The sequence below is a fragment of the Chlorocebus sabaeus genome, chromosome 9, assembly GCF_047675955.1.
Source record: "Chlorocebus sabaeus isolate Y175 chromosome 9, mChlSab1.0.hap1, whole genome shotgun sequence".
NCBI lineage: Eukaryota > Metazoa > Chordata > Mammalia > Primates > Cercopithecidae > Chlorocebus > Chlorocebus sabaeus.
Genome location: NC_132912.1, coordinates 97,594,050 through 97,606,829, shown reverse-complemented (window position 1 = coordinate 97,606,829; position 12,780 = coordinate 97,594,050). Strand labels below are relative to the sequence as shown.

General features: G+C 37.9%; 1 protein-coding gene across 2 annotated transcripts in view; it reads right to left on the bottom strand.

Moving 5' to 3' along the window:
* Positions 1-4,229, bottom strand: part of CYP2C9 (cytochrome P450 family 2 subfamily C member 9) — a 48,490-nt gene extending 44,261 nt beyond the window's left edge. For both annotated transcript variants that reach the window (XM_073019557.1, XM_073019558.1), the window contains exons 1-3: positions 4,045-4,229; positions 1,753-1,915; positions 1,430-1,579 (exon numbers count right to left, since the gene is read on the bottom strand). In XM_073019557.1, the coding sequence (XP_072875658.1) occupies positions 1,430-1,579; positions 1,753-1,915; positions 4,045-4,212 (481 nt within the window). In that variant the 5' untranslated portion in view covers positions 4,213-4,229. The remainder of the gene's footprint in view (positions 1-1,429; positions 1,580-1,752; positions 1,916-4,044) is intronic.
* Positions 4,230-12,780: the final 8,551 nt, after the last annotated feature.

The following is a 12,780-nucleotide window of genomic DNA, read 5'->3' as shown; positions in this document are numbered from 1 at the left end:
TCATGATTTGGCTCTCTGCTTGTCTATTATTGGTGTGTAGAAATGCTTGTGATTTTTGCACATTGATTTTGTATCCTGAGACTTTGCTGAAGTTGCTTATCAGCTTAAAGAGTTTTGGGGCTGATATGATGGGGTTTCTAAATATACAATCATGTCACCTGCAAACAGAGACAATTTGCCTTCTCTTCCCATTTGAATACCCTCTTGCCTGATTGCTCTGTTCAGAACTTCCAATACTATGTTGAATAGGCATGGTAAGAGAGGGCAACCTTGTCTTGTGCTGGTTTTCAAAGGAAATGCTTCCACTTTTGCCCATTCAAAATGATATTGGCTGTGGGTTTGTCATAAATAGCTCTTATTTTGAGATATTAAACTTTATATTTAAAGAGCTCCCAAATTCACATCTATGGGTCCTAAATAGTGACTTTATTCTATAGTACTCTGAATGGCTGGGCATCGAATAGCTGGAAATCTGTTAGTTTGTTGTGTCATTCACAGATAAATCTGATTTTCAGTCTTTCACTTCATTTGGAAAACAGAATTTAAAAACAAAGTAATTTGGTATCAAGGCTGACAAACAGATACATTGTAAAACTTCATAGATGAGTAGAGATGGCAGTGGAAAAAATAATTACCATAAATTTCTAAGCCAAAATTTCATAAATATGGTGGGATAAAGATAAGCATAACTGAAACAGAACCAAATTATACTTAGGGAAAACAGATTACAGAGTTACTACTAATAATTAAAATCTAGTTAAATAAATTGTTTTGTAAATTGACATTTGTGTATTTCACAGAATTATGCTACAGCACATATTTACTGAAAATATATAAATCAAGAGTAACAAGAAATAATTAATACTATTTTTTAAATAATACCATGTTTACAGATAAATAATAATTGATGAGAACTGCTGTAAGATATGCCTAAGCAAGTATGGGCCTAAAAGAAACCCCAGACAAGTCAGTGAGGCTGACCATACAAATACAGTCCAATTAAATAAAAGCACATGCCATTTGGTTCATGCTCCCTAGGGGTGTGATAGGGCCATTCCCACCATGTCCATTCTCTGGTGACTTGTTCTGGAATAGGTAATGGGAAAAACACTGCTCTTTAACTCTTTCAAAAAATGAACTCAAAATCTATATTCATGATTTCTTATTTGAAAGCAAAGAAGCAAAATTCAGGAGAACACAGGATTAAATGAGCCTTTTATACCCACAGTGTATGCACAATCATGCCTGTACACACACAGCACAAATATGTGCAAATTCCCTTGGCTCTCAGCCTCAAACCCCCACTTCACATGAGCTAACAACTAGGACTCATAATGAAAGATGTGGCCACCCCTGAAATGTTTCCAAGAATGTCAGTAGAGAAAATAGTAGTCCAGTAAGGTCAGTGATACAGAGTAGGTTCACCCACCCTTGGTTTTTCTCAACTCCTCCACAAGGCAGCGGGCTTCCTCTTGAACACGATCCTCAATGCTCCTCTTCCCCATGCCAAAATTCCGCAGCGTCATGAGGGAGAAACGCCGGATCTCCTTCCATCTCTTTCCATTGCTGAAAACGATTCCTAACAAGAAGAGAAACAGAAACTAGGAGGGAGATCCCAGGCAAGAAAGAGGGAGCTAACACTGGGCAGCCACGTGGATGGGCCAAGCTCTGCCTGAGAAGCTCTGCAAGTCTCTGTTTTCTTATCCTCCCCATCCCCAAGATGGACACTGAAACAGACACATGCACACCTACCAAATCTTCTGTTAGCTCTTTCAAACAGTGGGAAATGGCCTCTTCCAGAAAACTCCTCTCCAAGATCAATCAGGGCTTCCTTCACCGCTTCATATCCATGCAGTACCACCATGCGTTCCAGGCCAAAATACAGAGTGAACACAGGGCCATAGACTTTTGAGAGCTAGGAAAGTAGATATAGATAACAGCAAATGCAGCAACTATTTCGTCCATTTACTAAGCCTCACTTAGAATGATATTTTCATTGTATTTGTATGCTTTTATTCAGCCACACAGGCTTTAGATATTTCTGAATTTTACATATAAACATGATGATGATTATACTCGCCACTCAGATGATCTGTGATGTTCAAGGCAATAGTCAGACAATTGCTGCACAGATTACAATTAATGTTCACATCAACACATTCAGCAGGTCTATTTACTCTATTTTAAACAAACAGCCATGTGTGGTGGCTCACACCTGTAATTTCAATACTTTGGGAGGCTGAGGCAGGTGGATCACAAGGCCAGGAGTTCAAGACCAGCCTGGCCAATGTGGTGCAACCTCTTCTCTACTGAAAATACAAAAATTAGCTGGGCATGGTGGCACATGCCTGTAATGCCAGCTACTTGGGGGCCTGAGGCAGGAGAATTGCTTGAACGGGAACCCGGGAGATGGAGGTTTCAGTGAGCTGAGGTCACACCACTGCACTCCCGCCAGAGCTACAGAGCAAGACTTTGTCTCAAAAATAAATAAATAAATAAATAAATAAATAAATAAATAAACAAATAAATAAAAACTGAGCTCAGAGAATGACAAATTCATTTTCAGTGTCCTACAGCTAATGTACAGAAGACCCAAATTTGAAACTCCATTTATTCAAACACTGATGCTTGATATATTTATTAGCACTCTTGAGACCACCTTAAGGCCAATACCCAGCTTTAAGAACTAACAGTTTCCTGGTTTAATAGCCTTTTATGAATAGCATGCATCATAGCATTTATACTAAAAATATCTCTCTATGGACTCCACTTAGGACTCCCAAAAGCCCACATAGAGGCACCCATTGCCAGGTCAATAGTCCTCATAGCAGTACTCCTAAAATTAGGTGGTTACAGGATTATATGAATCATTTTAATCCCTCACCCCCAACAGAGCTTATAGCTTATTCCTCCCTCATACTATCCTTATGAGTTATAATCATAACGAGCTCCATTTGTCTGTGCCGAATGATCTAAAATCACTCATTACTTACTCTTCCATAAGCCACATGGCACTTGTTATCATAGCTTTTCTCATTCAGACCTCCTGAAGTTTCAGCAGTGCAACTGCCCTAATAATTGTCCACAGACTAACCTCATCCCTATTATTCTGTCTTTCAAACTGAAACTACAAATGAGTTCACAGCCAAACCATACACTAACACCGGACCTTCAAACACTTCTCTCCCTGATAGCCATGTGATGACTCCTAACTAGTCTTGCCAACCATGCCCTGCCCCCTACCATCAATCTAGTAGGAGTAGTCTTCATAACTATAGCCTCATTCTCTTGGTCTAATCATACCATCATGCTCATAAGGTTTAATACACTAATCACAGTCCTTTACTACCTGTATATGCTAATTATTACACAACAAGGGGTATTCACATATTATATTAACACTGTTAAACCATCTTTCACTCGAGAAAAAACCCTAATACTTATACATCTTCTGACTCTCTTCCTACCATTACTAAACCCTAAGGTCATTTCGGGGTTTATATATTGTAGGTACAGTTTAATTAAAACATTAGTTTGTGGATCTAATAATGGAAGCCTGTAACTTCTTATCTACCATTTATCTGCTTTTGCTGGTCCTGAATCCACAGCTATTTCCTTTACAACAGGCATAAATTAATTCTTCAGAGAAGTTCAGTTTTCATGGCTATTCTGAATAAAACACATGGCTAGTATAGTAGAGAACTTAATAAAATCTCTAACAACAAACACGTCCCTTACCATTTACCTTCAGCCAAAATTTATAGCAAATGGCTATGAAATGAAGAAGGAACACAGCATTTCAAACTATTGACTTGTTATTTTGAATCTAACATGCAAAGACCTAAATCTTTCTCTACTCATAAAATACATGATTTCATTCCACTATTTCTGACACTGACAGACTGGAAAAGGCAACAAAAGCCTTTCAAAGTATTTTATTTTACAATGATCTCTTGTAACAATGTACCTCAAGGGATATACTTTATTCAAAAAATACAGGTGAATTTACTTACCCTTTGCAAACCACTGAAGGAGCATACTTACATTGGTTAAGGATTTGCTGACGTCCTTAACACCTATCTTTAGGATATTTCCAATGACTGGGAGAGGAGGGGGGCCAGGAGGGAGTTTTCCTCTCCCAGATCTCTGTCTCCAGAGTGAAAGGAGAAGCAAACAGGAGAGACAGAGCACAAGGACCACAAGAGAATCCATTGAAGCCTTCTCTTCTTGTTAAGACCAACATGAGCTTGCGCTCCAAGCCTTTTATAACACTCCATGCGAATTCAGTGTGTGCCTCTTTGACGAATAAAATGACCAATCACCTAGGTCCACTATAGGCTCCTTCTGAAAGGACTTTGACCCACTGATAGAGATAAAAATAAAATGTCCTTTGATCTTGTTCTCCTTCGTTCCAGTGCCCACTCTGTACATTCCTGTTTCATTGTACTAGGTTGGAGCCTAGGTATTGGTAATAAAAAACAAATGGTAACTCAGATGGTTCCAATGCACCATCACGATTGAGAGCACTAAAGTAAATAATCTGATGCAAAAACAATTACTCAAAATTCTGAATTCTTAGATTAATAACCAGTTGGGAACTTATGATTTTGAGGGAAAGTAATGTATTCCATGCCTTGTATATTTAAAAAGTATGTCAATGCTATACAAAGATTAGGAGACTTTGTTCTTTATAATGAAATCCTTTCAAATATTTAATATAGCCTACTAAAAATACAGCAGCTTAAACATGAAATAGCTAGCATAACTTGTATATCTTAAATAACCAAACATATATCAAATAAATTAGTTTAGCAGATATAAACACCTTTACAATTAAACCTGCTAAAAAAAAATACATGAAGGCAGGAATTGTTACTTTTTATTTTTCAAATGGGAAAAGGGAGATCCTGGGAGAACAGGAGATCTGTCGGTGCCACACAGATCATAGCTGGCAGAACTGAGATCTGAGCTGAGGTCTTCTGATGCCCATCATAGTGTATTATCTCTTACACCAGAGCTGCCTTGAGAACAATTACAGCAAAACAAAACAAACTTCTAAACATTAGTTATTCTGAATATACACCACATTGATTCTGCTCAAAAAACAGGCTTCACATTAAATAGAACTCCTTATTTGTCTCTAACAAAAACAGCACCAGAGATGCTCAGGAAAAGAAATAAGAGTTCTCCCTTCTCCATCACTGCAGAGGTGAAAAGCTCAGTGTAACTGAGGAAAGAATTTGGCGCTAAGGGTTTGAGAAACTTGGGCTTTTCTATCCCCCAGTCACCTCCAGACCTGGCTGCTTTCTATTGTTTTTGGTCTCTCATTTTCAGAAATAATGTAATAATGCACAGCAAGCAAAGGAAATTATGGACAGAACCACAGCTGTGGATGCAATAGAGGATGAGAGGTAGGAAAACCACTGAATGGATCCACAGTACAGAACCACCACAATGTATAGACCTTAACAGGAGCTGACATATTGAGTTGAGGGTCTAAATACAACTAGAAAGATACACTTTACTAGATCACTAATGACAATACTTGTGCAAAGCCATTTTCTTTAACTATATCATCATATTTGTGCTAAATTCCCTAGTGGGTTTATTTCCATTTCTTTTATTGAGAAAAATACAGTTATGTTAAGACACAGCTGCACCATGCTTTACTGGTCATTTTTAACATGGATTCTAACAATTTACAGAGAATTGTTATGCCTCATGTCCCTTTGGAATCTCTCAATTACCTTTGCTTACAATAAAATTGACCCATTTCAGGAATGAGGAAGCTGAGCCTTGAAGATTCAGTACCTTAACCAGGAACATGGTGTCTACCTTAGCCAGCACCATGTTCCATGTCTTATGGGACTAGAACCCATAAGCCCTGCATCTTGAAGGTTTCATTTCAAGCAAAACATTGAGTTCAATTGAGTCCACCAATATTTACTGATTGTGTACAATGATTCAGTATTTTGTGATTCAGTCTAGTAAATGATTTTCAAAATAAACATTAATTTCATCAACAATTGCAGCCCCAGTTGACTAGATTGAGAGGTCAGAAGAGTTTGGTTTTATAACCTTTAGTTCTTGGGTAAGTCAAAGGCCTTGGAGATCCCTTTCCACAGGACAAAGAAAAGCAATAACTTTGTCCCTGACTCGTGTAACACTAAACTCTAACAGAAATATACTACCTTATTTTGGGTAAAATAAGCTCAGTTGCTCTCTTTAGTATAATCATTTCATTCCTTCAGAGCTAGGTGTCCCAGCTCAGCTCCTTCTCTCTCCTACTGAGTTGAGGCTCCTGCCTAGATCTTTCAGTTTATAGAAAGAAAGAATTACAGATAATTTGTAGACAGAAGGGATCTCTGAAATCAACTAAACTTTGCTTTGTTTTTTTTTTTAGAAATGAGCAATTGTTGACTCAGTGAGACAAAGTATCACAATGTGTCAGTATAAGACTTTTTATTTATTTATTTATTTATTTTTTGAGACGGAGTCTCGCTCTGTCGCCCAGGCTGGAGTGCAGTGGCACGATCTCTGCTTACTGCAAGCTCCACCTCCCGGGTTCCAATCATTCTCCTACCTCAGCCTCCCGAGTAGCAGGGACTACAGGCACCCACCACGATGCTGGTCTAACTTTTTAAAATTATTATTATACTTCATATTCTAGAGTACGTGTGCACAACGTGCAGGTTGGTTACATATATATACATGTGTCATGTTGGTGTGCTGCACCCATTAACTCGTCAATTACATTAGATATATCTCCTAATGCTATCCCTCACCCCTCCCCCCACCCCATAACAGGTCCCAGTGTGTGATGTTCCACTTTCTGTGTTGAAGTGTTCTCATTGTTCAATTCCCACCTTTGAGTGAGAACATGCAGTGTTTGATTTTCTGTTCTTGCCATAGTTTCCTATGAATGATGGTGTCCAGCTGAATCCATGTCCCTACAAAGGACATGAACTCATCCTTTTTTATGGCTGCATAGTATTACATGGCGTATAGGTGCCACATTTTCTTAATCCAGTCTGTCATTGATGGACGTTTGGGTTGGTTCCAAGTCTTTGCTATTGTGAATAGTGCCGCAATAAACATACGTGTACATGTGTCTTTATAGCAGCATGATTTATAGTCCTTTGGGTATATACCCAGCAATGGGATGACTGGGTCAAATGGTATTTCTAGTTCTAGATCCTTGAAGAATCGCCACACTGTCTTCCACAATGTTTGAACTAGTTTACAGTCCCACCAACAGTGTAAAAGTGTTCCTATTTCTCCACATCCTCTCCAGCACCTGTTGTTTCCTGACTTTTTAATGATCACTATTCTAACTGGTGTGAGATGGTATCTCATTGTGGATTTGATTTGCATTTCTCTGATGGCTAGTGATGATGAGCATTTTTTCGTGTGTCTGTTGGCTACATAAATGTCTTCTTTTGAGAAATGTCTGTTCATATCCTTTGCCTACTTTTTGATGGGGTTGTTTGTTTTTTTCTTGTAAATTTGTTTGAGTTCTTTGTGGGTTCTGGATATTAGCCCTTTGTCAGATGAGTAGATTGCAAACATTCTTTCATTATGTAGGTTGCCTGTTCACTCTGATGGTAGTTTCTTTTGATGTGCAGAAGCTCTTTAGTTTAATTAGATTCCATTTGTCACTTTTAGCTTTTGTTGCCATTGCTTTTGGTGTTTTTGACATAAAGTCCTTGCCCATGCCTATGTCCTGAATGCTATTGCCTAGGTTTTCTTCAAGGGTTTTTATGGTTTTAGGTCTAACATTTAAGTCTCTAATCCATCTTGAATTAATTTTTATATAGGGTGTAAAGAAGGGATCCAGTTTCAGCTTTCTACTTATGGCTAGCCAGTTTTCCCAGCACCATTTATTAAAGAGGGAATCCTTTCCCCGTTTCTTGTTTTTGTCAGGTTTGTCAAAGATCCGATAGTTGTAAATGTGTGGTGTTATTTCTGAAGGCTCTGTTCTGTTACATTGGTCTATATCTCTGTTTTGGTACCAGTACCATGCCGTTTTGGTTACTGTAGCCTTATAGTATAGTTTGAAGTCAGGTTGTGTGATGCCTCCAGCTTTGTTCTCTTGGTTTAGGATTGTCTTGGCAATGCAGGCTCTTTTTTGGTTCCACATGAACTATTAGAACTTATTGTTTGAGAAATTACGTTTTCTCTCTCAAAGAATAAAGATTTTCAACATTTTTTTCCTCAAATGCTGAGACCAGCTGAGTCGAGGAGACCCTAAACCAGCAGCACTAGAGGAATTAAAGACACACACACAGAAATATAGAGGTGTGAAGTGGGAAATCAGGGGTCTCACAGCCTTCAGAGCTGAGATCCCTTAACAGAGATTTACCCACGAATTTATTAACAGCAAACTAGTCATTAGCATTGTTTCTATAGATATTAAATTAATTAAAATATCCCTTATGGGAAATGAAGGTATTGGCCAAATTAAAGGAGTAGGTTGGGCTAGTTAACTGCAGCAGGAGCATGTCCTTAAGGTACAGATTGTTCATGCTATTGTTTGTGGCTTAAGAATGCCTTTAAGCGGTTTTGCACACTGAATGGGCCAGGTGTTCCTTGCCCTCATTCCGGTAAACCCACAATCTTCCAGTGGGGCATTAGGGCCATTATGAACGTGTTACAGTGCTGCAGAGATTTTGTTTATGGCCAGTTTTGGGGCTAGTTTATTGCCAGATTTTGGGGGGCTTGCTCCAAACATGTCCCCTTTCTTTGATTTGCAAATCAATAAAAGCAAAGACAGTTTTGTCACAGTGAGCTGCTTCTCACAGGAGTCAGGATCTGCATTTGCAGACTATACAAAGACAAACAACATAGATTAAAAGCACAATCATCATTGAAATCACAGAGCTTCCAAGTGTTTGTATTCATATGGGTTACTAGCTGCTAATTTGACTGCAACTCCTTTAAGCACTCCAGTTCCTGGCATTAAGGTCAGGTGTACCTGGGATGCTTTCGATATTTGTTCTTGTAATTTTGCTATATCACTACACTACACAGTCACTCGAGGTGCTGTATTTTGCAGAAAAACGAAACTGGACCCATATATGGTGAGAGCACCATATACAAATATCAAATTAAAATAAATGGAAGACTTAAATCTAAGACCTCAAACTCTGAAACTACTAAAAGAAAATATCGAGGAAACTCTCCAGGACATTGGTCTTGGCAAAAATTTCTTGAGTAATACCTCAAAAGCATAGACAACCAAAGAAAAAATGGACAAATGGGATCATATCAAGTTTGAAAAGATCCTGCAAAGCAAACATTCAATGAAGTGAAGCAACAACTCACAGAATTGGAGAAAATATTTATATACTATCCATCTAACAAAGGATTAATAACCAGAATATGTAAGGAGCTCAAACAACTCAGTAGGAAAAAGTCTAATAATTCTATTTTTTAAATGGGCCACAGATTTGAATAGAAATTCCTCAAAAGAAGACATACAAATGGCAAACAGATATATGAAAAATACTCAACATCATTAAATCTCAACCCACTTAAAATGGCTTTTATCCAAAAGATAGGCAATAATTGATGCTGGCAAGGATGTGGATAAAAGAGAACTCTTGTACATTGTTGGTGGGTATGTAAATTAGTACAATCTCCATGTAAAACATTTTAGCAACCTAGTATGGATGTTCCTCAAAAACTAAAAATAGAAATACCATATTACCCAGCAATCCCACTGATAGATACATACTCAAAAGAAAGAAAATCAGTATATTGAAGAGATACTTGCATTCCCATGTTTATTGCAGCACTATTCTTAATAGCCAAGATTTAGAGTGTGTTCAACAGGTAAATGGGTGAAAAGAATGTGGTATATTTATACAATAGAATATTATTAGGCCATAAAAAAAGAATAACATCCTGTTATTTGCAACAACATGGATGTAACTGGAAGATATTTTGTTAAATGAAAGAAATCAGGCACAGAAAGACAAATACATGTTCACTCATATGTGGGAGCTCAAAGTTAAAACAATTGAATTCATAGAGATAGAGAATAGAATGATGGTTATCAGAGGCTGAGAAGGGTAGCAGAAATTGGGGGATAAAGTGGGGATGGTGAGTGAGTGTAAAAATATAGTTATATATAATGAATAAGACCTAGTATTTGATAGCACGGTAGGGTGACTACAATCAATGATGATTTATTGTATATTTGAATTAACTAAAAGATTGGAATTGGAATGTGCCCATCACACACACAAAAATGATAAATATTTAACATGACCCCAATTATGCTGATGTGATTATTACACATTTTATACCTGTATCAAAACATCAAACGTACCCCATACCTATAAGTACCTACCAATGTAATTTTCATACCCATCATACTCCTTTTTATTCTCTCAATTACTTTTGCCTAAGGTAAAAGTACTGTCATTTTAGGGATGAGGAAGCTGGGCCTCAGAATTTCAGTGTCTTGACCAAGGACATGGTGTCTACAGGTGCTATGGAACCCATAACCTCTGAGTCTTGCACCCTTTCTCCCAAATAAAACATTCAGTTCAACTGGGTTTGCTAACATTGACTGATTGTGTACTGTGTTTTGACATTTCATGATTCAGCCTAGTGAGTGGCTTGCAAAGTAAATACTAATTTAGTTAATAATTACAGTGCCAATTGACTAAAATGGGGGTCAGAGAGTATAGTTTTATACAACCTTTAGTACTTGAGTGAGTCTAGATCTTGGTTAATTCTGTATCCAGGGTGAAGAGTTACTGCCCAATTCCCATACCTCAAATTCTAGAAGAACTAGGCCATCTTATTTTTGATAAAATAAGGTCAATTGCTCTCTTTACAGTAATCATTTTATTCCTTGAGAGGTGAGGGTCCCCTTTACAGCATTTTATTCCTTGACAGAAGGGACCTCTAATTTTGATTTTTTCTTTTTTTTTTTCTTTTAGGAATGAGTATTTGGTGACCTAATGAGAAAAAGTGCCACCAATGCAAAAGTGTGTTAGAATTTCAGCTTTTCAACTCCCAGTTTAATGACATCCCATCTTGTAAAACACACATCTCAATCCAAATGATCACGAGAGTATCAGCATTAAGCCCTCCACAGTCACAGAATAATGCAAACCTCAGCTTGGCTAGAATTGTGGATTACAGCGGGAATGTTTTAATTAGTAGAATTTATTTTTTAGGATTGTTTTGAATTCCCAGCAAAACTAAGTGGAAAGTACACAGTCCCCACATACTCCCTCTTGTCACCCACAGATAACTTCCCCCACAATTAGTTACTCTCACCAGAGAGGTTTCATAGCTACAATCAATAGACCAATATTGACACATTGCCATCAACAAAGTCTAGCTTATACAGGGTTCACTCTTTGTGTTGTACATTCGATGGGCTTTGACTAATGTATGACATGTATCCAGCACGTTAGTATCATACCGAATAGTTTCAATCCCCTAAAAATCCTCTGTGCTCTGCCTATGCATTCATCTCTTTCCCCAAGTCCTTGGCAAAAATTATAATATTTTAGTGTCACCATAGTTTTGCCTTTTCCAGAATGTCATATAAGTTGGAATCACACAGTATATAGCATTTTCAGGTTAGTTTATTTTAGTTACTGGTATGCATATGTTTCTCCCATGTCTTTTCATAGCTTGACAGCTCATTTCTTTTTAACCATAAGTAATATTCCATTGTATGGATTTACTACTTTTTTTATTCACCTATTGAAAGACATGTTGGTTGCTTCCAGTATTGGCAATGACAAAAAGTTGTCAAAATCATCCATATGCAGGTTTTTGTGTAGAATTAACTTTTCAACTAATTTAGGTAAATACTGAGGTCTCTTGGTGCTGACATGAAGCTGTCCCTATTTGATTTGGACTGGTCCCACATTGGAAGTAAGTGATCAGTGACTAGGAGTCAGTGCCAAAACCCTTTTAGCCACATCTGAGCAGCAAGGAAGTTTCAGAAAAGTGGTCCCCAGGCTGTCTACCTGGAGTTTACTGTTAAGTTGAATTTTGTCTGCTCTATAGGCAATGGCTATAATCTCAAAGTGTCGGGCCAGCATTCTTCTTTTAGAAGTTGCACTTCTGCAGAAATTTAACAAGTTACAGGTAAAAATGCAAAAAGGAAAATATAAAGTAATTGATAGTAGCGTGATAATCTTCAGTTGGCAAAACAGTTTTAAGCCATGAGCCTAGGTTTAAAGGCAACCAATTGAAAAATCAAATGACCGTAGAGAATTAAGTGAGACTTCTTTTTTTTCTTTTTTTTTATACTTTAAGTTTAAGGGCACATGTGCATAACGTGCAGGTTTGTTACATATGTATACTTATGCCATGTTGGTGTGCTGCACCCATCAACTCGTCAGCACCCATCTACTCACATTTACATCAGGTATAACTCCCAATGCAATCCCTCCCCCCTCCCCCCTCCCCATGATAGGCCCAGGGTGTGATGTTCCCCTTCCCGAGTCCAAGTGATCTCATTGTTCAGTTCCCACCTATGAGTGAGAACATGCGGTGTTTGGTTTTCTGTTCTTGTGATAGTTTGCTAAGAATGATGGTTTCCAGCTGCATCCATGTCCCTACAAAGGAACAAACTCATCCTTTTTTATGGCTGCATAGTATTCCATGGTGTATATGTGCCACATTTTCTTAATCCGGTCTGTCACTGATGGACATATGGGTTGATTCCAAGTCCTTGCTGTTGTGAATAGTGCTGCAATAAACATACGTGTGCATGTGTCTTTATAGCAGCATGATTTGTAATCC